General features: G+C 48.5%; 2 protein-coding genes across 2 annotated transcripts; one reads left to right on the top strand and one right to left on the bottom strand.

The window, feature by feature from the left end:
- Positions 1 to 9785: 9785 nt before the first annotated feature.
- Positions 9786 to 15355, top strand: STING1 (stimulator of interferon response cGAMP interactor 1). The gene is made up of 7 exons (XM_066277210.1): positions 9786 to 9975; positions 10859 to 11085; positions 11204 to 11387; positions 11637 to 11745; positions 12609 to 12844; positions 13773 to 13959; positions 14860 to 15355. The coding sequence occupies exons 2-7, from the start codon at positions 10859 to 10861 to the stop codon at positions 15051 to 15053; spliced, it is 1137 nt and encodes a 378-aa protein (XP_066133307.1). The 5' UTR covers positions 9786 to 9975; the 3' UTR covers positions 15054 to 15355.
- A 2702-nt stretch (positions 15356 to 18057) lies between these two features.
- On the bottom strand, positions 18058 to 20555 carry SMIM33 (small integral membrane protein 33). The gene is made up of 2 exons (XM_066277209.1): positions 20421 to 20555; positions 18058 to 18639 (listed from the first exon to the last, which is right to left on the bottom strand). The coding sequence occupies exons 1-2, from the start codon at positions 20427 to 20429 to the stop codon at positions 18250 to 18252; spliced, it is 399 nt and encodes a 132-aa protein (XP_066133306.1). The 5' UTR covers positions 20430 to 20555; the 3' UTR covers positions 18058 to 18249.
- Between the last annotated feature and the right edge of the window lie 4206 nt (positions 20556 to 24761).

Genomic DNA, 24761 nt, shown 5'->3' with positions numbered 1-24761 from the left:
TGGTCCATACAGCCCTTCAGACACTTGATGAGATTGCTCAATTCCCTTGAGTTTTTTTTTGTTTATTCATCATTCATGACTATACAGAGCATTTGCTGTATGTCAGGCCTCGAGTCCACAGCAGAGAGCAAGCAAAGCTCCATGGTTTTTAGTCTGTTCAAGAAACCAACAACCAAACCAGCAGTAACCATAAAGCATGCACAAAACCAAAGAGGAGAGATCTGGTGACACGGAGCAGAAGGCAAGGCCCTAAGCCAGCATGGGCTTAGGTGCACTTTTGCGAAGACTTCCTGGAGAGACCTCCTTGTGGTCAGGCAAAAGGAGAGCAATTTCAATGCTGTTCAAATATCCAAGTGTTTAAAGAAAAACTGGGAGAGTTTAGCTGGTATCCTGAGCTCAGTTTGCTCGTTAGGAAATGTAACATCATGGAGAAAAGTGGGGTGTTTGGGGGACAGGAAGAGCCATCCAGATAGTGAGAGAGAACATGGAGTATCGGGGCCCTGACAATACCCAGTCTTGCAGGAACATACAACTGAGGAAGGAGCGGTGAGGCAAGGGGCTCACAAAGAAAGAGGAGGCACCTTCAGGTCCTTCAGCAGCTTCTGGACATCAGTATCTGAAGCCCATATCTGGTCTGCTGTGAGGTCCGGGAAACCATGAGGTCACCTACCTTAATGCAGACACTCCATTCTCACAAATACAGCCTGGGAAGGCAGCAGTCTCTTGATGGTGACTTACAGTGCACTTTTGGTTCTCTACAGCCCTTAAGGACTCTTCACTCAAACTGCTAAGAGGCCAAAGTGTCCCCATCACAGAGCGGAGTGAATGAACCTCAGATGGAGCTGTATTCCCATCTTGTTCATTTCTTTTTTTCTCAGTTTTAATTACACAAATATGTATGTGTATGGCTGGGGTTTCACTCCCAGGATGTCTGATTTTCACACCTGGCAAAATGTTACTGATTGCTGACGAGAAGCCTTGTGGCATACCACTTGGACCTCTCTGTAGCTACTTGAGTGTCTTATAACATGGCAGCTGACTGTCCCCAATGCAAGTGACCCAAGAAAGAGAACAAGGAAGAAGCCACAGTCTTTCATATCTAGGTAGTCCTACAATTTTGAAAAGAGGAATACCAAAGGATTTGTGGATAGCTTTTTAAACCCACAGATATCCTAAATCCCTTTCCAAAGTAACCATCATGAATATTCTGTTGTATTTACAAACATTTTTTCTCATGCAAATATACATCTATTTTAAAAAATAAAATAGTATCATAATATACATATTGTCATTTATTACTATTTTGTTTCGTGTTTGAATAGGTAATAATGCACACAATATAAAACTTAAAAGGTACAGAAGCACAAAAAGATATGCCATTAAAAGTGTGTCCCTCTCTCACTTGCTCTCATTCAGTTCACTGCCTCACCATATTACAAACATATACATATCTACCCTTTTGTTTCCACACTCACTGTTCTGCAACTTGCTCTTTCCTCTCACTTTATCTCTCTCAGGTATTTCCATATCAGCATTTAAAGAGCTCTCTCTCTCTCTCTCTCTTTTAGAAACAGGGAGGGAGAGAGATGAGAAGCATCAACTCATAGTTGTGGCACTTTAGTTGTTCATTGATTGCTTCTCATACATGCCTTGACTGGGGGGCTTCAGCTGAGCCAGTGACCCCTTGCTCAAGCCAGCGACCATGGGATCATGTCTATGATCCCATGCTCAAGCCAGTGACCCTGCACTAGATCTGGTGAGCCTGCACTGAAGTCTGATGAGCCTGTGCCTAAGCAGGTGACCTTGGGGTTTTGAACCTGGGACCTCAGCGTCTCAGGTTGACACTCATCATTGAGCCACCACTGGTCAGGCAAGAGCTGTCCCATTTTTTAAAGATCTGCAGAGTATTTCTTTGAATATAAACACCAGAATTTATTTAACATAGACTATTTGAACTAATTCCAACTTTAAAATACACTATAAATGTCTTGCAGTGTCAGTAAATCAAGTGTTACACTACCAATTTTTGTGGTTGTTCACCATGTACTGTCATATGATGATAATCTAAGAAGACAGACACAATCACATATTGTATGATTCTGTTTATATGAAATGCCCAGAGTAGGCAAATCTATAGAAACAGAAAGTAGATTGCTAGTTGCCTAAGGGTGGGGTGGGGATGAGGGTGGTTGAGGGGTGATGGCTACAGGGTTTCTTCTGGGGGTGATGAAAATGTTCTAAAGTTGATTGTGGTGATGGTTGAACAACCATGTGAATATACTAAAAACCAGTTTATTGTGCATTTTAAATAGGTAAGTTGTATGGTATGTGAATTATGTCTCAATAAAGCTGTTACCAAAAACAAACAAACAAAAAACAACTGTAGATCTCTCCACCCTGCTGGATACCTCCTTCTAGGAGGATGTGGCCCCATTATCCACTCCCTAAGATACAATAGCTCAGCCAGATGTGCTTCTTCACCCCCAACCATACATCCTTCAGCCCCTTTTCTCTGTCACGCCTACTAAGATATAATCTAGTCCAGGAAAGACTAAGGCACACTAATTGACTCCATGATGGCGCAATAAACTTATCACAAGGAAGTAGCTGGGGTCAGACTCAGAGCCACCCATGGATAAGACATTAACTCTCTGTGTCTGGCCCTGGTTGGATAGCTTGGTTGGTTAGATTGTTGTCCCCATACACAAAGATTGTGGGTTCGATTCCTAATCAGGGCATGTAGAGGAACAGATCAATATTTCTGTCTCTTTCTCTCCATTCTTCTCTCTAAAATCAATAAATAAAAATTTAAAAAATCTCTTTGTCTACTGGAAAAGTGACTGGAGCCCATGGTAGAGGCCATGGGCTATGTCAGGCCATGTCAGGCTAGCAAGTGTGATTGTTAATGGTAATGATGGCGATCATTGTGAGGGTAGAGATTAGAGCATTTACAAGTCAGGTCTATAAAGACGTTATTTCTTTCCATCTTTATGGCAGTCTTCCAAGACAAAGTATTACCATACTTATTTTAAGTAAGAGAAAACTGAGGCTCAAAGAAATTTAATAACTGGAACTTAAAGAGCTAGGAGAGGCAGAGGCCAAATTGGATCCTAGGTGAACCATGGTCAACTGACATTAAAAACCAATGTCCCGGCCCTGGCCGGTTGGCTCAGTGGTAGAGCGTCGGCCTGGCATGCAGAAGTCCCGGATTCGATTCCCGGCCAGGGCACACAGGAGAAGCGCCCATCTGCTTCTCCACCCCTCCCCCTCTCCTTCCTCTCTGTCTCTCTCTTCCCTACCCGCAGCCGAGGCTCCATTGGAGCAAAGATGGCCTGGGCGCTGGGGATGGCTCCTTGGCCTCTGCCCCGGGCGCTAGAGTGGCTCTGGTCACAACAGAGCAACGCCCCAGAGGGGCAGAGCATCGCCCCCTGGTGGGCGTGCCGGGTGGATCCCGGTCGGGCGCATGCGGGAGTCTGTCTGACTGTCTCTCCCTGTTTCCAGCTTCAGAAAAATACAAAAAAAAAAAAAAAAACCCAAAAAACAATGTCCCTTCTCCTAGCAGGATTTGGGGATCTTTGCACATTAATTTCAGGAACCTCTGAACATGAAAGTGGAAAATAAAATTAAATATAAAAGGGTTGTATGGGCAAAAGGGTGGCTCTTTTGAGGCCGCAGGACTCCAAATCCCACACTCACTCTGTGCTGGGCCCAAGGGCTGATGAACACGTTCTTAGAGGTGTATTCCTCTCTCGGCACACTGATGAGAAGGATGGAAGCTGTAACTGCGCCAGACGTAGAAATGAGAGATGATCCAAAGAAGCACTCAACAGCGTGTGAGCTGGGCAGCCTGGAACTTGGGCCTAACTTCCCTTTGTGACCCTTAGCTTCCTCCTCAGATGCCAGATGGTCAGTCTGGAAGAGCCGGTCTGTCTGAGAGTTGAGAACAACCCCAAGTGTGAAGCTGTCTTGATGCTCTTTAGGATCTGAGGCCCTGGTCACAGTTCAGAGGGCTCTGATCCATTTTTAAGACCCCTTCTTATGCCACTGACCCTGTTGTGGGACAAATTGTGTCCCATGAAAAGATACTAAGGCCTTGGCTGGTTGGCTTAGTGGTAGAGCATCGGCCAGTGAGTGGAAGTCCCAGGTTCAATTCCTGGTCAGGGCATACAGAAGCACCAATCTGCTTCTCCACCCCTCCCCCTCTCCTTCTTATCGCTCTCTTCCCCTCCCGCAACCAAGGCTCCATTGGAGCAAAGATGGCCTGGGCACTGAGGATGGCTCCTTGGCCTCTGCCCCAGGCGCTAGAGTGGCTCTGGTTGCTGCAGAGCGACGCCCCGGAGGGGCAGAGCATCACCCCCTGGTGGGCAGAGCCTCGCCCCCTGGTGGGCGTGCCAGGTGGATCCCGGTTGGGTGCATGCGGGAGTCTGTCTGACTGTCTCTCCCCGTTTCCAGCTTCAGAAAAAAAAAAATATATATATATATATATACCCATAGTTAAAAAAGAAAGAAAAAAAAAAGAGAATCAACCAATGAATGCATAAATAAGTAGAACAACAAATCGATATTTTTCTCTCTCTCTCTTCATCTCTTTCTAAAATCAACTTTTTTTTCTTTTCTTTTTTTTTAGAGTGAGAGGCAGGGAGAGAGAAAGACAGAAAGACATAGAGCTGTTCTTGTATGTGCCCTGACCAGGAATCCAACCAGCAATCTCTGCACTTTAGGACAATGCTCTAACCACAAAGCTATTTGGCCAGGGCTAAAATAAACTTTTTTTTAAAAAAAGATATGTTGAAATCCTAACCCCCGAGTACCTGTGAATGTGACCTTATTTGGAGATAGTATCCTTGCAGATACAATCAGGTTAAGATGAAGTCATTCAGGTGGCATGTTTATGAGGAGAGGAAATGCCATGTGAAAACAGAGACACACAAGCTGAAAAACATCCTGTGATAGGGGCAGGGACTGAAGTACTGTGGCTGCAAACCAAGGAACCTGGGACTACCAGAGCTGAAAGAGGCAAGGAGAAATCCTCATCTAGAAGCTTCTGAGGAAGCATGGCTCTGCCAACACCTTGATTTCAGACTTCTAGCGTCCAAAACTATGAGAGAATAAACGTCTCTTGTTTAGAGGCATCACATTTGTTACAGTAGCCCTAGGAAAACAATACAGATTTGCAACATGTTTACATGCCCCAGTCACACCACCCATTTCTCTGTTCATCCCCTGGCTGAGATCCTTTTCATAACCACAGGGTCTTTATACGTGCTGCTCTTTTGGAATGTTCTAACATCTCCCCCACCCTCCTTCCCTTGTTCCTTCTGAACTTGGCTTAAATGGCGCTCCTTCAGGAGAACTTGGATTGGGGTTTCCCTCAGAGCAGTAGCAGAATGCATTCTTCGCAGCTCTCAGCACATCTGTAGTTAATCACTAGTACAGTTGTGTAATATCCATCGCCCTGGCCCAGTTGTAGGTGTCATGACAACAGTGCTTGACCTGACATATTCACCAGCAGTCCTATCCCCAGAGCCCCAAGGCTGAAGCAATGTTAGAATTTTTTCTCTTTACAGCATACTTTAAACAGTAAACAACTGATATATGTTCAATGTCAGGAAAAGAAGCCCTAGAAAACATAAGGAGCAAAAAGGGGAAAATGTACTACAAATCACCTATATTCCCACTGCACAGAGTAATCATTGCTAGCATTTTGTTACATAGCCTTCCAGACCTTTTCATGCTATGTGTGTGTGTGTATATATATATTTATTTATTTATTTATTTATTTATTTATTTATTTATTTTTCTTTCTGAAGCTGGAAACAGGGAGAGACAGTCAGACAGACTCCCGCATGCGCCCGACCGGGATCCACCCGGCACGCCCACCAGGGGCGACGCTCTGTCCACCAGGGGGCGATGCTCTGCCCATCCTGGGCGTCGCCATGTTGCGACCAGAGCCACTCTAGCGCCTGAGGCAGAGGCCACAGAGCCATCCCCAGCGCCCGGGCTGTCCTTGCTCCAATGGAGCCTTGGCTGCGGGAGGGGAAGAGAGAGACAGAGAGGAAGGCGCGGCGGAGGGGTGGAGAAGCAAATGGGCACTTCTCCTGTGTGCCCTGGCCGGGAATTGAACCCGGGTCCTCCGCATGCTAGGCCGACGCTCTACCGCTGAGCCAACCGGCCAGGGCTTATATACATATATTTTTTAAAATTTTTATTTATGCATTGATTTTAGAGAGAAAGAGAAACATTAATTTGTTGTTCTACTTATTTATGCATTCATTGGTTAATTTTTTTTTTTTTAATAATTTTATTTTTTTAATGGGGTGACATCAATAGATCAGGATACATATATTCAAAGATAACAAGACCAGGGTATCTTGTCGTTCAATTATGATGCATACCCGTCACCCAAAGTCAGATTGTCCTCTGTCACCTTCTATCTTGTTTTCTTTGTGCCCCTCCCCCTCCCCCTTTCCCTCTCCCATTCCCCCCTCCCCCCCGTAACCACCACACTCTTATCAATGTCTCTTAGTTTCACTTTTATGTCCCACATTGGTTAATTTTTAAAAAAGATTTTATTTATTGATTTTAGAGGGAGGAAAGGGAGAGAAAGAGATGTGGGGTAGGAGCAGGAAGCTATTTCTTGTATGTGCCTTGACCAGGCAAGCCCTGTTTTCAAACTGGGGACCTCAGTGTTCCAGGTCAACACTTTATCCACTGTGCCACCATGGGCCAGGCTACCATGCATATTTCTTAAAATGCAATTATATGTGCACTGCTTTTTTTCTGGTAAGAAACATATAAGCAAATTTAAGGGTCAATAATCCAAAATTACATCATCATTTGTAGTGGCTGTCCAACATGTTACTGTAATTAAACCACAGTTTATTTAGTTAACCAGTCTCCAATTGTTGGGCATTTAGATAATTTTTAGTTTTTCTCTGGTGTAAACAATGCTCTTACAAACATCTGAAAAATGGATCTCTCTGTGCCCTTGTCTAACTCTCTTTCTTTCCTTTTCTTTTCTTCTTTCTTTCTTTCATCTTTCTTTATTTTTTTTTTCTTTCCTTACCTTTCCTTTCCTTTCTTTCTTTTTCTTTTTTGCTTGGTGTTCATATTTCACCCGGAAGGCTTGGGTGTGGTTTGGATGGTAAAGAACAGGCTTTTTCAACTTCCTTTTTGATGTTTTGCTGTAAAAAAACCAAACCAAACCACTGCTTCTGCTTGCTGTGGCCTGCCTAGTTTATAAGGCAGGTGGGTGGTGTGGGGAGGGGACAGGATCTGACAATCCCTGTGCCTCTAGAAGCCTGGTGCCTGGAGTTGACCACTCAGGAAGGTGTTGGCTTTGCCAGACTGACCACCAGGTTGTTTTCCTATGGCTTCCTGAGCCAGGTCACAAGAGATCATGCTGCTGGAGGCCTGGAAGAGCTTCCACGTGCTTTGGGGACTCCAAAACCATGGCCATAGATGGGGTAGTGGGCTTTCTGAAAAAGAAGTTTACCCACAAGTGACTGGAGTTGGCCTTGGGGAGACTGGGTTGGTGATGGATGGCTTTTCTGGGGTACTCAGCAATTCCGCAGGTGCTGTTACTAAAAGTTACTGTTACCAGGAGGCCCAGTAGTCATGGTGAGTGACTACAAGAAGGCACTGGAGAAGTGGAAACCTTTGGGGCGACCCCGAGCTTGCCTTAGTGTGAGATTACAGGTGGTGGGGACCGGACCAAAGAGCTCATTTGCAGAGGAGACAGAAGGAGGCCGCATGGCCAAGATGAACACAAGGTGATTCTTTTTTTGAAGTTATTGGGGTGACTTTAGTTAATAAAATTACATAGGCTTCAGGTTAAGGGTGATTATTTCTTCTTTTTTAAAATGTATTGATTTTAGAGACAGAGAGGAAGGCAAAGAGAGAGAGAGAGAAACATTGGTTTGTTGTTCCACTTATTTATGCATTCATTGGTTGATTCTTGTATGTGCTCTGACCATGAATTGAACCTGCAACCTTGATGTATCAGGAGAACAACCTAATCAATTGAGCAACTCGTCCAGGGCAGGGTTGATTATTTCTTGAGGAAGGAGTCCTAGAAATGGATTACTAGGTTCATAACTATGTGTTTTTATATTTATTTATTTATTTATTTATTTATTTATTTTATTTTTCTTAAGTGAGAAGAAGCAAGAAGGCAGGGAGACAGACTCCCCCATGTGCCCTGATCAGGATCCACCTGGCAAGCCCCCTACTGGGCAATGCTCTGCCCAGCTGGGGCTGTTGTTCCTTTCCTTAGCTCTGACCAGGAGTTGAACCTGGGAGATCCATACACCGGGCCAACGCTCTACCACTGGGCCAGATTATGTGTGTTTTTAAAGACTTCTGAAGTGTAGTGCCAACCTGGCCTATAAAATAAAGAATCTTCCTCCAGGAGAAGGGAAGGAAGAAAAGGTTTTGGAGAAAAAACAGGCTTCAGAGGAAATGACAACCAGTTTGGAGCAACGGAGCTGGCAGCAGCAGTGCCATCCAGAGTATTTGGTGCTAGAGAGTGGGGCAGGGTCATGGAGGCCTGAGGCTGCTTGACACAGCTGGACCTTGGGGTCCACTCTGGCAGGACTCTTGGGCAACCTTGACATTCTTTGATTTGGAAACAGCTGAGACCTTGTTCCCCTCAGTAGGCACCTTTGTGAGCCAATTGTAGAGGGGAGAAAACATAAAGAATTACCTCCATTCTTGTAAAATTATTTTCAAAACCAAGAGAGCTTTCAGGAAGCCTCACTGCTTGTGAGAGGCCACTGGCAGCTATGACTGTTTTGTGTCCTCTTGTGTCAGGCTGTGTTGTGGGGGAGGGTAAAGGCAAGGATTCTTTGATCTGAGCACAAATGGACTGCTACTGCTCTGTGGGTAGCATCCCCACCCCACTCTCCAGGCCTGCCCATCTCCAAATCAGATCAGCTCATAAGGTTGCCAGGAAGTGACCAGACACACTCCCCACTCCAGGAGAAACTGTAAACAAAAAACTGGATTCTGGCACTTTCCATCCAGGAAACTAAGACACAGAGCAAGCTGGCCTTTGGAGCAACCCACCTGGCTTCCAGGTCCCCTTGTTTCATTTACTATCTGTGGTGCCTAGTGAAAGTTAACTCACCTCACTGAGCTTCAGATTACCCATCTGTAAAACGGGGATAGTATTATACCCGTCTGATAGGGTGGCTGAATCAGTTAAGTGAAATAATGTATGGAACACTTGGCATAATATATTATTATTATTATCCATGTGACTGCCTTTTTGGCTGGAACCACCAGATTCTCTCTGAGAAATCACAGGCATGGCCACTTCCATATAGAACCCAAATCCCACACTCCCATGCTGGCTTTCTGCTCCTACCAAGCCCTTTACTAGAAAGATTGCTGTTACAGGAAATAACTATTCATTCCCCCTCGCCTCCCTCCCATTGCACAGTCTTCAGGAAAAGAGGATCTCATCAGGAAATCAGAATAAAAATAATAAGGCAGGGCTGCATAATGTAGAGTGTGCTGCCTTAGGCTGGGGGTGTGGAGTCTGTGAGAGTATCGGTAGAGTATGTTTAATTGCAGAAGTTGAAGGAGAAGCTGGTGTCAGCCTGCAGTCCAGGGAAATGTGAGGAAATTTCTGAACACCCTCAGCTTTGGGGTAGCAAACTGCAGTGGAATGGAGCCTTCACAAGCTTTTTCAACCACACACCCCAGACAGGACTGGGGCGTGGCTCATCAACAACTTGTGGGAGGGCTCTTCCTTCCTCTCCGGGGACCAGGAAATCCCCCTCCCCTGCACTCTAAGCTGTAGTCAGATGAGATGCCAGGGTTGGAGTGTGATAGCAAAAGCTTCAAATTGTTTTTAAGTTTTCATTTTCAGGCTGCACCTAGAGAGGCTGCCTGTAATCGCTGGGAGCTATTGCACGGAGCCTTTCTCTCCCTGTTGTTTCCCAGAAACAACCTTTCATCTGGAGGTAGAAGGTAGGAACTGCCTAGCCAAAGCGCCAAGGCTGAGGCCCCTGGGGACCCCTTCTGGCTGCCTGCTCCCACTCCCTGAACTGTGGTTTTAAACTTTGCTGACTAATATCCTTCCTGGGGTGGATTTTGGGGAGGGGGAAGCTCAGGTCCCCAAGGGTCCCTAGGTGGGTGGCAACTCATAGCTCTGGGTCTGGGTGACTTGCTGCTTCTTTCCTCACCACCCTGTGGTTTCCCTAGAGTTGGGTGGGGTGTATATGTGTGGGCCCATGAACTTCTCTGTCTGTTCTGTTTTCAATAAATCTCTCAACCCTGGCCGGTTGGCTCAGTGGTAGAGCGTCGGCCTGGTGTGCGGGAGTCCAGGGTTCGATTCCCGGCCAGGGCACACAGGAGAAGGGCCCATCTACTTCTCCACCCCTCCCCCTCTCCTTCCTCTCTGTCTCTCTCTTCCCCTCCCACAGCCAAGGCTCCACTGGAGCAAAGATGGTCCAGGCACTGGATGGCTCCGTGGCCTCTGCCTCAGGCGCTAGAGTGGCTCTGGTTACAGCAGAGCCACGCCCCAGATGGGCAGAGCATCGCCCCCTGGTGGGCGTGCCGGGTGGATCCCGGTCGGGCGCATGCGGGAGTCTGTCTGACTAACTCCCCGTTTAAAGCTTCAGAAAAATACAAAAAAAATAATAATAAATAAATAAATAAATAAATAAATCTCTCCTGGACTGGAGCTCTGGGATGCTGTATGCCCAGCCTGTCCCCAGAAGTGTCTCCAAGAGCAGCCCCTCTGTTTAGCTGGGCATCAGGGAAAGGGGTGAGGGAAGCTGGCCAGCCAGGGCCTCAGTCCTGGAATGACAGGAGAGTGAGGTACATGCCATGGATTCATTGGTACCCACAGATGCTGCACTCCAGCTTGCACCCATCTATCCCTCGGCCCAGGGGTCACAGAGCCAAGATGGCAGCACTTGTTCTTCTGGTTGTCTTCCTGGCAGCCCTTAGAGTGTTGGGGGAGCCGCCAGACCACCTTCTCAGTCACTTGGTATACTACCTGACCTCCCAGCAGCTGGGACTGTTGTTCAAGGGAGTCTGCTATTTGGCCGAGGAGCTCTGCCACGTCCACTCCAGGTGACTGACTCCATGGTGATTGGGCACCCAGTATGTCTCAGTCCCTTGACCCCTAGCCCTGCCCCTCCTTGAATCTCTCTAGCTGAGCTGGGGTATGGGGTTTGGTTGTCATCTGCAGATATCAGGACAGCTGCTGGAGGGCTGTGCGGGCCTGCCTGGGCTACCCCATCCGCTGTGTGGCCCTGCTGCTGCTGTCCTGCTATCTCTACATATCCCTCCCAAACTCAGCTGGCCTGCCCACCATTTGGTCACTTGTCCTCCTGGGCCTCTCACAGGCACTGAACATCCTCCTGGACCTCCAGGTATGACACAGAAGGAAGTAGAGGGGACGGCCAAGTGGAGTCTGTGGCTAGTGTGACCTGCTCTGAGCTTAGTACTGGGAGAAGGACCAGTTTAGAGGTTGGATCTTGAAGTGGAACAAGTAATATACAGAAACAGTGGGGCCAGCAATGGCAGAGAAAGGAGAAAATCAGCAGCAGGCTGGGAAATCTTAGAGAAGGGCTCTAGTTGTCTTTCATGGTGACCCCTCAACCCCACCCTGCTGTCCACAGGCCCTGGCCCCAGCTGAGGTCTCTACAGTCTGTGAACAAAGAAAATTCAGCGTAGCCCATGGGCTGGCTTGGTCATATTATATCGGGTACCTGCGGCTGATCCTGCCAGGTGGGCCATCCTATATGTCCCCCTTTTTATAGCTGCAAGACACACAGACAACAAGATACATAGTTTCCAGAACTTGGTATATTTTTCAAAGTATTTTCACTTCTAACATCATTTGATTCCCAAAGCAATCCTTTAAGCATGAAGAATGTTATTATGTTTGGTTTACAGGAAGAAATATTCAGTGACTTGTCCAAGGTCTCTCATGAATTCTTTCAATAACTGTTTACTGCATGCTGTGTGCCCATGATGTGCATTTCCTCTTTTAATATGCACCTTATGAGGAAGGGATAATCGTCATTCTTGCTTAAGAGATAAGAAAAATGTGGTTTCAATAGATTAAGTGACTTGTCCAAAGTCACTTAGCTTAGCAAGAGAAGATAGGATCTGAACCCAGACCTGTCCACAGGTTGGACCCTTGACCACTCTACTGTAAGTCTATGTGTTGTGTCTCATTCTTCTGACTTGCCATCCAAGGCTGGGGTCCTCCCATATCTTGGTGCTGCCTTCCCTTGACAACAGCACTTCTGCTAGGAAATGGCTTGTGCTGGAGGCCTGGCTCAGTGCATCTGGGGATGCTGGCAATGTCACCTTCTGGGGCTCTGCCTGCCACTCAGAGCCCTGAAAGCTGTGGTGGGAAGGAGCGGGACTGACGGGAACCTGGAAAAGGACATGTGAGGGGAGAAACGGTGAAGAGAGCAGGTGGAGGGGTGAGGAGGTTTCCTGGATGCGCTACTCCTCCTGGCCTCCTTGACAGTATGAGGGGACTGGGCCCTCGGGTCTCTTGCACCTACACGTTGAGGGGACCTATGACCCAATGGGAGACAGGGTTAGTGGGAATGACTTCTTGGGCCTCTCCACCATAGGGCTTCCAGCCCGGATTCGCAGTTACAATCAGTTTCATAACATACTACGAGGTGCACAAAGCTATCGGCTGTATATCCTCATCGCGTTGGACTGTGGGGTGCCTGATGACCTGAGCATGGTTGACCCCAACATCCGTTTCCTGCATGAGCTGCCCCAGCAAATCGCTGACCGTGCTGGCATCAAGGGCCGGGTTTACACCAACAGCATCTACGAGCTTCTGGAGAACGGGATGCCGGTGAGTGTGCAGGAAGGTGAGTCCTGCTGGAGAGGGTCAGACCCAGAGCCCCTCACTCCACTGATAAAAATGTACTGCCCTTCTCTGGGCCTCACTTTCCCCAATGAGTCCCAGAGCTGGGCAAGATTCAGAGCTGAATGAGGATAATAAGTAATATTCACTGAGCAGTTATGCATGCCAAATGCTATTCTAGATGCTTCATCTAACCACCTCAATAAATTCTCACCACTGCCTTGTGGGGTAGGGACTGTTATGACCTCTATTTCACAGATGACAGAACTGAAACTCAGAGAACCAGGGAGAGAGTGGACAGTTTTGACCTGAGTATACCATTCTTTTTACCATAAAACTATATGAAAACTATGAGAACATCTGATAGATTTCACATGAATGGTGGGGAGACCCAGACCCGGGCTGAGCCCCAGACCCTGGCCTCCAGACTTCTTTTTTCTAAAATTTTTATTGATTGATTGATTTTAAAGAGAGAGGAAAGGACAGAGAGAAAGAGAAACATCAATTTGTTGTTCCACCTATCTATGCATTCATTGGTTGGTTCTTGTATGGGCCCTGACCGGGGATTGAACCCACAACCTTGGCACTTTGGGCCAATGCTTTAACCAACTGAGGTATTGGGCCAGGACATGGCCCCCAGACTTGGTTTCAAGCTGGAGTAGTTGACAGCCTAGCTCGGTGGGCCTGCCCTGGGATCTTAGGAGGATCTGTGAAAGGTAAATTTAGCTCAGCCTTGGCCCTGATTTTTGGAGTGGGGCATCAGAGGCAAAGGCCAACCAGACAGCATAACCCCAACAGGGTGGCACCTCCCAGAACTCCATCTCTACAGGCCAAGGGAGTGGGGTCCCTGCAGTGGTACTGGGGTCCCGAGTATATCTGCCCTGGTTTAGTCTGGTCTTCCTCTCACCTCTTCCAGGTGGGCACCTGTGTTCTGGAGTACGCCACCCCCTTGCAAACCCTGTTTGCCATGTCACAAGATAGCCGAGCTGGCTTTAGCCGGGAGGATCGGCTTGAGCAGGCCAGACTCTTCTGCAGAGCCCTTGAGGACATCCTGGCAGATGCCCCCGAGTGTCAGAACAACTGTCGCCTCATTGTCTATGAGGGTAAGGGGTCGATAGTCTGGAAGGCAGGAGGAGTCGGGGTTCCAGGAGTCTCCCAGGAGATCAGAAGGAGATATGACAGCATCATGCCCTGGGCCTTCCCAAGTGGCAAAGGCACTCAAGTTCTGCCCCTTCCTCCCCTGAGAGGGCTCGACCTCCCTACATTGGGACACTTGGTTGTCTGAGGTCTTTGGCTACGAGTTTTGGGTGAAGCATGAAGAGATGAACTCTGGGGGCTCCTCACTTCATCTAAGGATGTCAGAGGAAGCAAGAGAGCCCAGGCCAGGAACTAAGCGATTGATGGGCTGTGGGCGCGGCTCTGCCGCTCCTTCACTGTATTATCTTGGGCAGGTCTCTGCCCTTCTCTCAGCATCATCCTTTTTTTTTCTTTAAGTGAAAGGAGGGGAGATAGACAGACTCCTGTATGCACCTCAACCAGGATCCACCCAGCAACCTCTGTTTGGGGTCGATGCTCGAACCAACCGAGCTAACCTCAGTGCCCAGGGTTGACGCTTGAACCAATTGAGCCACTGGCTGCAGGAGGGGAAGAGAGAGAGGAGGGGGAGAGGGCGGGAGAGAAGCAGATGGTCGCTTCTCATATGTGTCCTGACCAGGGACCGAACCTGGGATGTCTGCACACCGGGCCGACGCTCTATGCACTGAGCCAAACGGCCAGGGCGTAAGCATCATCTCTAAAAGCAAGAGGGTGGAATTCCACTATCTCTAAAACCACTTCTAGCAGCAGGATTCCATGAAACAATGGCTGAGATAGGGCAGGGGTGTGGGGAGGTGGAAAGGAGGGAGGGTTGAAGGATCTGTCCAGCGAGTCCTGTGGATGTGTTGGAGTGGGAGTGTGTGAGGTTCTCACTCCACTTCCCACCACCTTCCCCACCCCTATTCCAGAACCTGCAGAAGGAAGCAGCTTCTCGCTGTCACAGGAGATTCTCAGTCACCTGCAGCAGGAGGAAAAGGAGGAGCTTACTGTGGGTAGTGTGGAGACCTCAGTGGTGCCTGACACTTCCATCCTGCCCCAAGAGCCCGAGCTCCTCATCAGTGGCATGGATCAGCCTCTCCCGCTCCGCACGGATATCTTCTGAGGCTCAGGGTCACTTTGTCTGAGCCCCTGGTGATCCCCAAGACTCTCCAGATGGGGGACTTTCTTTAGGAGCTAGATGCTCAGTGAAGCCAACTGCTCCCATGGGGGGCTTCTCAAAAAAGGTACAGGGACTTGACATCTTAAGATGAGTCCTATGACTTTGAGCAAGTTGTTTTAAATGAGCTGTGGTGTCCTCCTATATGAAATGGGATCATAATGATTACCCTACCTACCTCACAGGGTTGTTGTGAGGACTAGGACTCTATGGAAGCTTCTTGTAAATTCATTGCCAGGTAAACTAAAGGAATGTGCCAGGTGTCTTCCATTGGACCCTCCAGGCCCACTCTCCACCCCTCTCCACCTCCTCTGCCCTGGGATGGCATCAATAGGCTCCCTTGCCCTGTGGCTTCTGGTTATGTTTGGTCAGTGGGGAACCTCAGTGGGAGAGCAAAGGAAAAGGGGAGAAACGAGGTTAAAGTATTTATTCTCCCAGCACCTTCCTTGCGGTGTCAAGGTCACTGTGGACTCTCTGCATCTCTTGACCAAACCCACCCAGGTCCCGTGAATTGCCTCCTCCCCTTGCCCCTTCAGGCCTCACAGTGGTATTGGCTCTCCCCCGATGGTCATCCTGGAGAACTCACCCTTGTTTTTGGTTTCCTTATACCCGCCCTTCTAAATGGTCTCCTTTTTAAACACTCCTCAGATAACACATTTGAGTGTGCTGTCTTTCTCAGGCTATACTCTATTGGCATTTATTATCTGCAGTGTCCAAATCAGCTTGCACAGACATGCTTCCTTACACCCGTCCTCATCCTAGTACAGGGTAGTGGAGTGGTGGGTATCATTTCAATGTGGACAGAGCCCACTGGGCAGGCTGAGAGCAGAGTGTTGGGCAGCACCCACCACTCCACCTGCCCTTTCAGTGTCCTTGTCTCCAGTGGGAGGCTTGGAGAGCAGGGAGGGACCAGGGGCTGCCTAGGGAGCATACAGATACCGTGAGGGATACACCTGTGTCCTGGCCAAGGGGTTGCTCAAAGAAGCAGAAACCAGTGAATAAAATTCCCCAGATGAGAGAGCCTGCAAACGGATAAAGAGAGAAGAGGGTTTGTGTGAAGAGTTGGGACATACTCTGGGCGACACTGGACAACATACCTGCCACCTGTCATACCTTATGCTATCGTGGTTAGAATTGAGTCACTATAACAATACTATGGTAGCAAAATCGCCCCCATCTGGGAGGGAAGGTGGCCCATTTCTAGCAGTTTTATTTGTTCCACCCAGAACTTGTTCCCTCCCTCCTACCTTTGTTTTCATCAAAAGTATTCAAGCCTGACCAGGTAGTGGCACAATGGATAGAGTGTCAGTCTGGGACATGGAAGACGCAGAATCAAGGGCTTCCGCTATGTGACCTTCCCACCCTTCCAGCCCCCAACATGGTGCTCAAGCTGTGGAGCCTGACAGCCTCAGGTTCAAATCCTGCTCCATCACTTAGTACATGTGTCTACCTAAGTGTCTTAATATCTCTAAGTGTAAAATGGGAATAACAGTGGCTCTTCTTCCCAAGGTTGTTAAGAGGAGTGAATGGTATGATATCTGCAGGCCCATGGAGGAAGCCGGAGCCCAGCACATAGCTGGCCTTCAAGAAGGAGCAGCACCTGACCAGGCAGTGGCGCAGTGGATAGAGTGTTGAACTGGGACGAGGAGGACCCAGGTTCGAAACCTCCAGGTCGCCAGCTTGAGCGCGGGTTCATCTGGTTTGAGCAAGGCTCACCAGCTTGAGCCCAAGGTCTCTGGCTTGAGCAAGGGGTCACTCAGTCTGCTGTAGCCCCCTGGTCAAGGCACATATAAGAAAGCAATCAATGAACAACTAAGGTGCTGCAACAAAGAATTGATGCTTCTCATCCCTCTCCCTTCCTGTCTGTCTATCCCTCTCTGTCCCTCTCTCTGTCTCTGTCACACACATACAAAAAAAGGAACCGCTATTAACATTATAGCTGCCTCTCATCAACCCAAAGGTAGCAAACCAGGCCTCTGCACACATCACACATTCCATCTCTGTTCCTCTTTATCTTCTGTTATTCCCCAGCCTCCATGACTGTGCTGGGTCTCACCGAGGGAAATTCCCAGGGTTGACTTGTTGCCCTCAGGTGTTCCCCAGGGTAAAGCCCCCGGAGGTCCCTCCTTAAATGTCTGCCTGCATGCTCTTGACTGCACGTAAGTGAAGCTCAGAGGTATCGGGGAAAGGCGTGCCTTTCCAGAGAGTTATGGGAGGCTCAGCTCTGTCTTCCTGGCCTCACTCTTGCATCTTCCCAACCTCCATGTCCCTCCCCCTATAGGTCTTCTCCCCATTTCTTTCTTATCCTATACAAGCTCTATAAAGCTCCCTTTCCTTTCCTGTCTTCCCACCAGCTGGACAGTTCTGGATTTGGGAAATGTGCTGAGGTAAATTCTAGGCTAGTTCCAGCAGGCCCATGTGCACTGAAAGTGGGAGGTAATGAGAGCGCCCAGATTTCCCTCCATCTCATTGTGGGAGGGCCCCAAGACAGTAGGGCCATTCAAAATTAATTTTGGGGAGCTATGACTGATGCTTAGGGCTTTGCAAGGAACTTGGAAATTGTCAATAAGTCCTGCACCCTAATAGCCAAAGGGATGCCCCCCAATCAGTGAAGAGCAACAGATTTTCCTTCCTTTCCCAAGTCCCAGAGAAGGCAGAGCCCTGGGTTCTTCGCCTTGGCACTCCTTGGCTGCCATCCCAGGACCTGGGGGCTGGGACGACAGGGCCTCTAAGGAGAGCTCCTGACACCCCTGCAAGAGGTAGGGTGGGTGGTGGAATCTTCCAAGCTGGACTTACCTGGACACCCAAAAGAGAGGAGATTAGGGGTGGGAGGAGGGTAGGGACGTGGGGAAGGAGGTTAGGGGTCTGGTGGTCCAGAAGAGGAGGGAGTAGCTTTGTAGGGCAGCCCTCAGCACTAGAAATGCTAACAGCAGCACAGGCCTGAGCAGTGCCCTCGGGCTTCTTTTATTTCCCCTGGCCACACCAAGGCTTTCTCCGTACTCTACTGAGAGGGCAGCTCCAGTTCAGTCCATGTGTGCACTTCCGAAGCTCTGACACCCACGTACCAACTTGCCTTTGCCCTAATTCTCTGTCCAATTTCTTGTTTTGAGCCATGTCAGGCCAATTTTCCAAAGTCTCCCTCCTACAGATACGTGACTTCATTGATGCTGAGCCTAGGCCCATCTGGCACAAGGCAGGAGCCAGAGACAGGAGGGCCCTGCTGGGTGTCTTCATGACTGTCCTGGGGGTCCAGCACTCGCCAGTGGATGAGGTAGATGCCACCTTCTTGCTTTGGGGCTGGTGGCTCTGTGAGGAGAGTGGCATGGCCCTGGTGTAGACTTGGCCCAAAGTGAACTGCCACCACAATAAACACTGCCAGCAGGACAAAGATCGTGACAATGATGGTGAGCAGAGGCAGCCCGTCCTCTTGAGGTGGTTCCCAGGTCCCGCTCAGCAGTTCTGGGAGCTGCCTCTGGAGTTCTTGCTCTGCTGAGCAGTTCACAACTGGAGAAAGCCTGGGAGAGCGGCCAGCCTGGGAGGGTCATGGCAGAGAGAGAAGGTGACATAGGCATGCACACATAGAAAAAGACCAAAATAGAGAGAGTCACCCAAAGGGAACAGAAAGAGAAAGATAGAGAGCCTCGGGGGGTGGGGGGAGGAACAGGGACAAAGAGAGAGGCAGAGCAAAGACATTGAGAGAGAGACAGAGAAACATATAGATAAAGACACACATAGCAACAGAGAAAATAAAAGAAAAAGACAGAGGAGGAAATGGGGAGAAAGAAAGATAGAAAGAGAAAAAGAGAAAGCAGTAAAGATAGATACAGAGGCAGAGAAAAAAGAAACCGAGATGAGGAGACAAAGTTGTTCAGAAAGGAACAAAGGAGGGGCTTCACTGCAGTCTAGCAGAGTTTGGCACTGCAAGCCCCCCTCCAATGCCCTCTCTTCCCAGGCCTCCATCAAAACTAAATAGATCCTGGGTCTTGGGTCAGGAATCTTAGCACACTATGGGCTGCTGTCTCATGTCCTGGGCAGTGTACAGTGAGCAACTGCTTCTTAAAGTCCTAGAGAGGCCCTGGCCGGTTGGCTCAGCGGTAGAGAGTCGGCCTAGCGTGCGGAGGACCCGGGTTCGATTCCCAGCCAGGGCACACAGGAGAAGCGCCCATTTGCTTCTCCACCCCTCAGCCGCGCCTTCCTCTCTGTCTCTCTCTTCCCCTCTCACAGCCAAGGCTCCATTGGAGCAAAGATGGCCCAGGTGCTGGGGATGGCTCTGTGGCCTCTGCCTCAGGCGCTAGAGTGACTCTGGTCGCAACATGGCGATGCCCAGGATGGGCAGAGCATCGCCCCCTGGTGGGCAGCGCGTCGCCCCATGGTGGGCGTGCCGGGTGGATCCCGGTCGGGCGCATGCGGGAGTCTGTCTGACTGTCTCTCCCTGTTTCCAGCTTCAAAAAAATGCAAAAAAAAAAAAAAAAAAAGTCCTAGAGAAAGGGAGTCATTGTGTGCAGCATCTCATGTTCCCACTATGTACATAGAAGGGGGGGTGCCCTGGGGGAAGGGAAGGAGGGAGAGGAGACAGGAACTTCAGAAACTTGGCGAGGGGAATACCTCATCCGTGATATCCCCCCAGGTCTCAGGCTTAGACTCTGGGACCAGGAAGGCAAGGGATGGCCAGTGTGGATTCCTGACTCTGCCCAGGACAGACTGAGGAGATGCCATGCTAGCCTTTACCTCTTTCAGGGCCCCAGAGTGCTAAAAGCTGGAGGTCTTGATCCCCACCTCTGTCTGTCTCCACCCTAAGTGTGGGGTTATGGGGGATGGAGAGGTGGGGGAGTGGAGGGTTGCTGTGAAGATAGCACACCTCCAAACTATAAATCCTGGAGCTGGCAAGGTCATTACAGGCTCAAAAGCTTCTTCTACCTAACCTCACTGTCCCCAGTTGGACCATCAGAAGCAGACCCTTTGGGGTGGAGACCCTCTCTTAACACTGAGCCCTCAGCCTGGCTCTTTGATGGGTGTGCATTTGGGGTCCGGGAAGGCTGTCCAGGACAAACCCATTCCCCTTTGTCTCTCAGTCACACTGTTCACCCCATCCCATCCCCAACACATGTCCTTTCAAATGAATGTGGAAGCCTATACCTCCCAGCCCACATAAGTCTCAGGCTTTCTGGGGCCCAGGCCACAGAGCTCTCAGGCAGGGGGTGGGGAAGCAGCTCCAGATACACAGGGGAAAAAGGAAGCACAGGCTGGTGAAAAGCAAAGGGCCCCTGCAGGGAGCTAAGACAGCCTGCTGGAGGGGGTGAGGGGAGAGTTTACCTGGTGCATTGTCCCCGGAGCAACACTCCCTCAAGACTGGTGGCCAGCTGGGCAAAGGAGAGCCTGCCACCCCAGCTCGGTGGCCCCTACCCGGAGCTGCCACGTCCGATGGGGCTTACAGGACACACACCCTCTGCACACACACCTTCAACGTTCTCTCCCGCGCTTTCACTTCCTTGAACATAAGAGCAACCCTGACGCAGCCCGTAACTCTCTTAGCACCTAGATCTTACTCCTTGGCACCTCTTTTCATACCCCCTGCCATCTTCAGGAGGGTCTGCCTGCCCACTCCTCCTCCACCTGATCCCAGACACTGGCTATTGTCCCTCCCCAGCCCCACCACCCACCAGGACATACTGATTCCCAACCCTAACCAATTTGGTAAAGTACTATCCTTTGATTTTTTTTTTTTTAACTAAAAAAAATTTTTTTTATTTACTGATTTTAGAGAGGGGATGGGTATCAATCTGTTCTTGTATGTGCCCTGATTGGCACCCAACCAACAACCTCTGTGCTTTGGGACTATGCTTTAACCAACTGAGCTATCTGGTAAGGGCTGATTTCTTTTTTCTTTTAGATTTTATTTATTGACTTTTCAGAAAGAGGAAAGAGAGAGAGAGAGGAGGGAGAAGCAGGAAGCATCATCAACTCATAGTAGTTGCTTCCTGTATGTGCCTTGACTGGGCAAGCCCAGGGTTTTGAACGGGCAACCACAGCCTTACAAGTCAATGCTTTATCCACTGCACCACCACAGGTCAGGCGATTTTTAAAAAAATATATGATAGTATCTCAAACACACTAGAAATCTCTCTGCCCCTACCACCAGCTCTATCTATCTCAACAGTTTGTCACATTTATTTTTAAAAATTTTAAGAAATAAAATGTTACAAGTAAAATAGAATCCCCACAACCCTGATCTCTTCCCTCCCTCTCACCCCAGCGATAACCACTTTGTTGAATTTGATGTTTATCATTCCAGTGCATGGTGTTCTTTTCTCTTTGGGCTTTTTCTTTGGTTTTTACAAATATAAATTTTATATGTCTCTGCATCTGTCTTAATGCAGACATTTGAGAATGTTTGTGCTTTAACATGTCTAGGTCACAAAAAATGCTCACCAGTCTCTCCTCTCTCTGAAGATAATTAGAAAGGATAATTTTTTGTCCCAACTAACTCCGTGGGACCAGCCATCCTTCGTTCTGTCCCTTGTTGTACATGCATTACCTTCCATTCCAGTGTGGAGACCAAAAGACCTCCAGCAACTTCCCTCACCCAGTGGCTTGATCCCAACTCTTTGGCTCTCAGCCAACCTGCTCCACACACTGACATTTAGGAACCCCACTCAGACCTCCAAGCTCACTAAAACCCAGGTCATCAGGCTGCTGACCTCACCTGCAAAGTCAGTGTGACCAGGAGCTGGCTGGTCCCCTCGCAATGTAATCAAAGGCTGCAGTCATTCTCTGCCTCCCACCTCGGACCACTTAGACATCAGCCAGAGGGAATCTGGGTCATGCCACAGTCCAGAGCTTCAGCCACTGCTGTCTGCCTTCTGACTCCTGAAGACACATGTCCATCCCATTGCTCTCACAGGCCCTGCCGCTACCACTCCAGTCTGTGAGTCCAAAAGTCAATATCTGATCCTTGTGATGCCTAATTTTTCCTTCCCCTCCCTCATCGATCTTGGATTTATCTCCTGAAGGGATTCAGAAAGGATAAGGGGGTTGCATTTCAGGGACCAGATTACTGTTTCAGCCTTCTCTCACTTCCCTATCTCCATGCTCACTCTTGTGAGCTGCCCTCCCTCACTCCTACCACCTAAATACTAACCATCTTTTATAGCTGACTGCCAGTGTCACCTTCTCCCGGAATGTATTCTTCAGTTCACGATACTGCAGTAGATTTCTCTTTTCCTTAAACCCTGTAGCAATATTTTCTTATCTAGCTCCTGACATTTGTCTCACTCTGTCTTATGTTATAGGTGTGTGGGAGCTCGTTTTCCCTTCTAGCCTGTGAATCCCACCAGGGCATTCCTGTCTGTGCTCCTGAGTCTATCAGAGTAGCTGGTACTACACACAGGTGCTGGGCAAGAGTTTGAGTAGAACTAGAACTTGGACAAACCCTCCACTCCCATCCTTTCCTTAGTACTAGAGGTTGAAAGGAGCACCCTTCACCTGAGGGCAATTCTGAGCCATGACAAGAGTTCCTCTGTCTCTTTTTGGCTCTTTGTTGTCATAGAATCTCTTAGATGGGTTGAGGGGGCTAAAATGATTAAGAATCTGCTCCTATTTCACAGAGAAGAAAAGTTCTGGCTTTCAAGGTATGAGCCCTGGGACCAAAGATGAAAAGTCCTCCCTCTGGGTTGGGGTTCCCTGCCTCAGTTCTGTATACTGGGGTCACGTCTCTTTTCCAACTCGCCAGTGGGCTTGGAAATGGCCCCTGGCCTAAGTAAGGCAAAGGGTGGCCCTTTTTCTCTCACTCTGTCCCCACTGAAGGCAGCCAGGATTAAAATTCTGCAAAGGAAGCTGAGGGGGGACTTGTGGGAACATTCTGAGCAGGCCAATTGGAGGTTGTCCTGATAGGGAGCCATTGCGAGCTGGTTAACTTCTAGAGCTCATCTCAAGCTCTGGATCACTGGAATAAGTCAAGAGCAAGGGTTGTCCATTTCAGCTATACCCTACCTCCAGCCTTCTTATTACAAGCTAGAGATCTATAAGGTGTGTGGGATCTCTCTGCGGGGTAATAAAAATATTCTAAAACTGTTTGTGGGGATGAGTACCCAAGTATCTTAGATAAACTAAAAGCCACTGAATTGTACACTTTTAATAGGTAAATTGTAGAGCATGTGTCTTACTCTGTTCAGGCTGCTATACCAAAATACCATGAACTGGGTTTATAAACAACAGAAATTCTTTTCTCACAGTTCTGGAGGCAGGGAAGTCCAAGATCAAAACATCAACAGATCAGCCTCTGATAGCCCCTTACTGGTTCACAGATAGAGCCTTCTTGCTGTCTCCTCGCATAGCAGAACAAGCAAGCTTGCTCTCTGGGGACTTTTTATAAGGGTACTCATCTCAATCATGAGGGCTCTACCATCCTGACCTAATCATCTCCCAAAGGTCCCACATTATAATACCATCACCGTGGGAGTTAGGATTTCAACATATGAATTATTTAAGGAGACACAAACTTTCAGCCTATAGCAAGTAGTATGTGAATTATATCTCAATAAAGCTATTAACACACACACACACACACACACACACACACACACACACTGAAAAACCAAACACTTCTAAGAATGGCTGAAATAATAATGTGATAAGCCCATAGCAGTTCATACCAGAATCAGTCATAAAAGAAAAAAATGGAAGTAGCTTAACTGTTCAAAAAATAGAGAGATGATTGCCTTGGCCAGATGGCTCAGTTGGTTGGAGCACCATCCTGATATGAAAAGATTGCCAGTTCGATCCCTGGTCAGGGCACACACAGAAACAGATTGATGTTCTGTCTGCCTCTCTCTCTCTTCCTTTCTCTCTCTAAAATTAATAAATTTAAAGGGTTATAATTGTTTAAATATAGAAAGATGATTAAATAGACCATAGCATATTATGTAAGTTCCCATTATTTTTATTTTTTTAATTTATTGATTTTAGAGAGAAAGAGAGACATTGATTTGTTGTTCCACTTATTTATGCACTCATTGGCTGGTTCTTTTTTTTTTTTTTTTTTTTTTGTATTTTTCTGAAGCTGGAAACAGGGAGGCAGTGAGACAGACTCCCGCATGCGCCCGACCGGGATCCACCCGGCACGCCCACCAGGGGGCGATGCTCTGCCCATCCAGAGTGTTGCTCTGTTGCGACCAGAGCCACTCTAGCGCCTGGGGCAGAGGCCACGGAGCCATCCCCAGCGCCCAGGCCATCCTTTGCTCCAATGGAGTCTCAGCTGCGGGAGGGGAAGAGAAAGACAGAGAGAAAGGAGAGGGGGAGGGGTGGAGAAGCAGATGGGCGCCTCTCCTGTGTGCCCTGGCTGGGAATCGAACCCGGGACTTCCACACACCAGGCCGATGCTCTACCACTGAGCCAACCGGCCAGGGCCCATTGGCTGATTCTTGAATGTGCCCCAACTGAGGATTGAACCCACAACCTTAGTGAAATGGGACGATGCTCTAACCAATTGAGCTACCTGGCCAGGCCATAAGTTGCCATTAAAATGATCATTATAAAGACTGTGAGCCAGCAGGAAATGCTTATGATTTGGAAATACAGGGAAGGCTTCTTCTCTTCCTTTCCTTTCTGGAATAATTCAGTCCTGAAGGTTAGGCAGAACAAGGTGGGCAATATGCT

Source organism: Saccopteryx bilineata, chromosome 4, assembly GCF_036850765.1.
Source record: "Saccopteryx bilineata isolate mSacBil1 chromosome 4, mSacBil1_pri_phased_curated, whole genome shotgun sequence".
In the NCBI taxonomy this organism is placed as follows: Eukaryota; Metazoa; Chordata; class Mammalia; order Chiroptera; family Emballonuridae; genus Saccopteryx; species Saccopteryx bilineata.
This window is presented reverse-complemented; position numbering and strand designations above follow the sequence as displayed.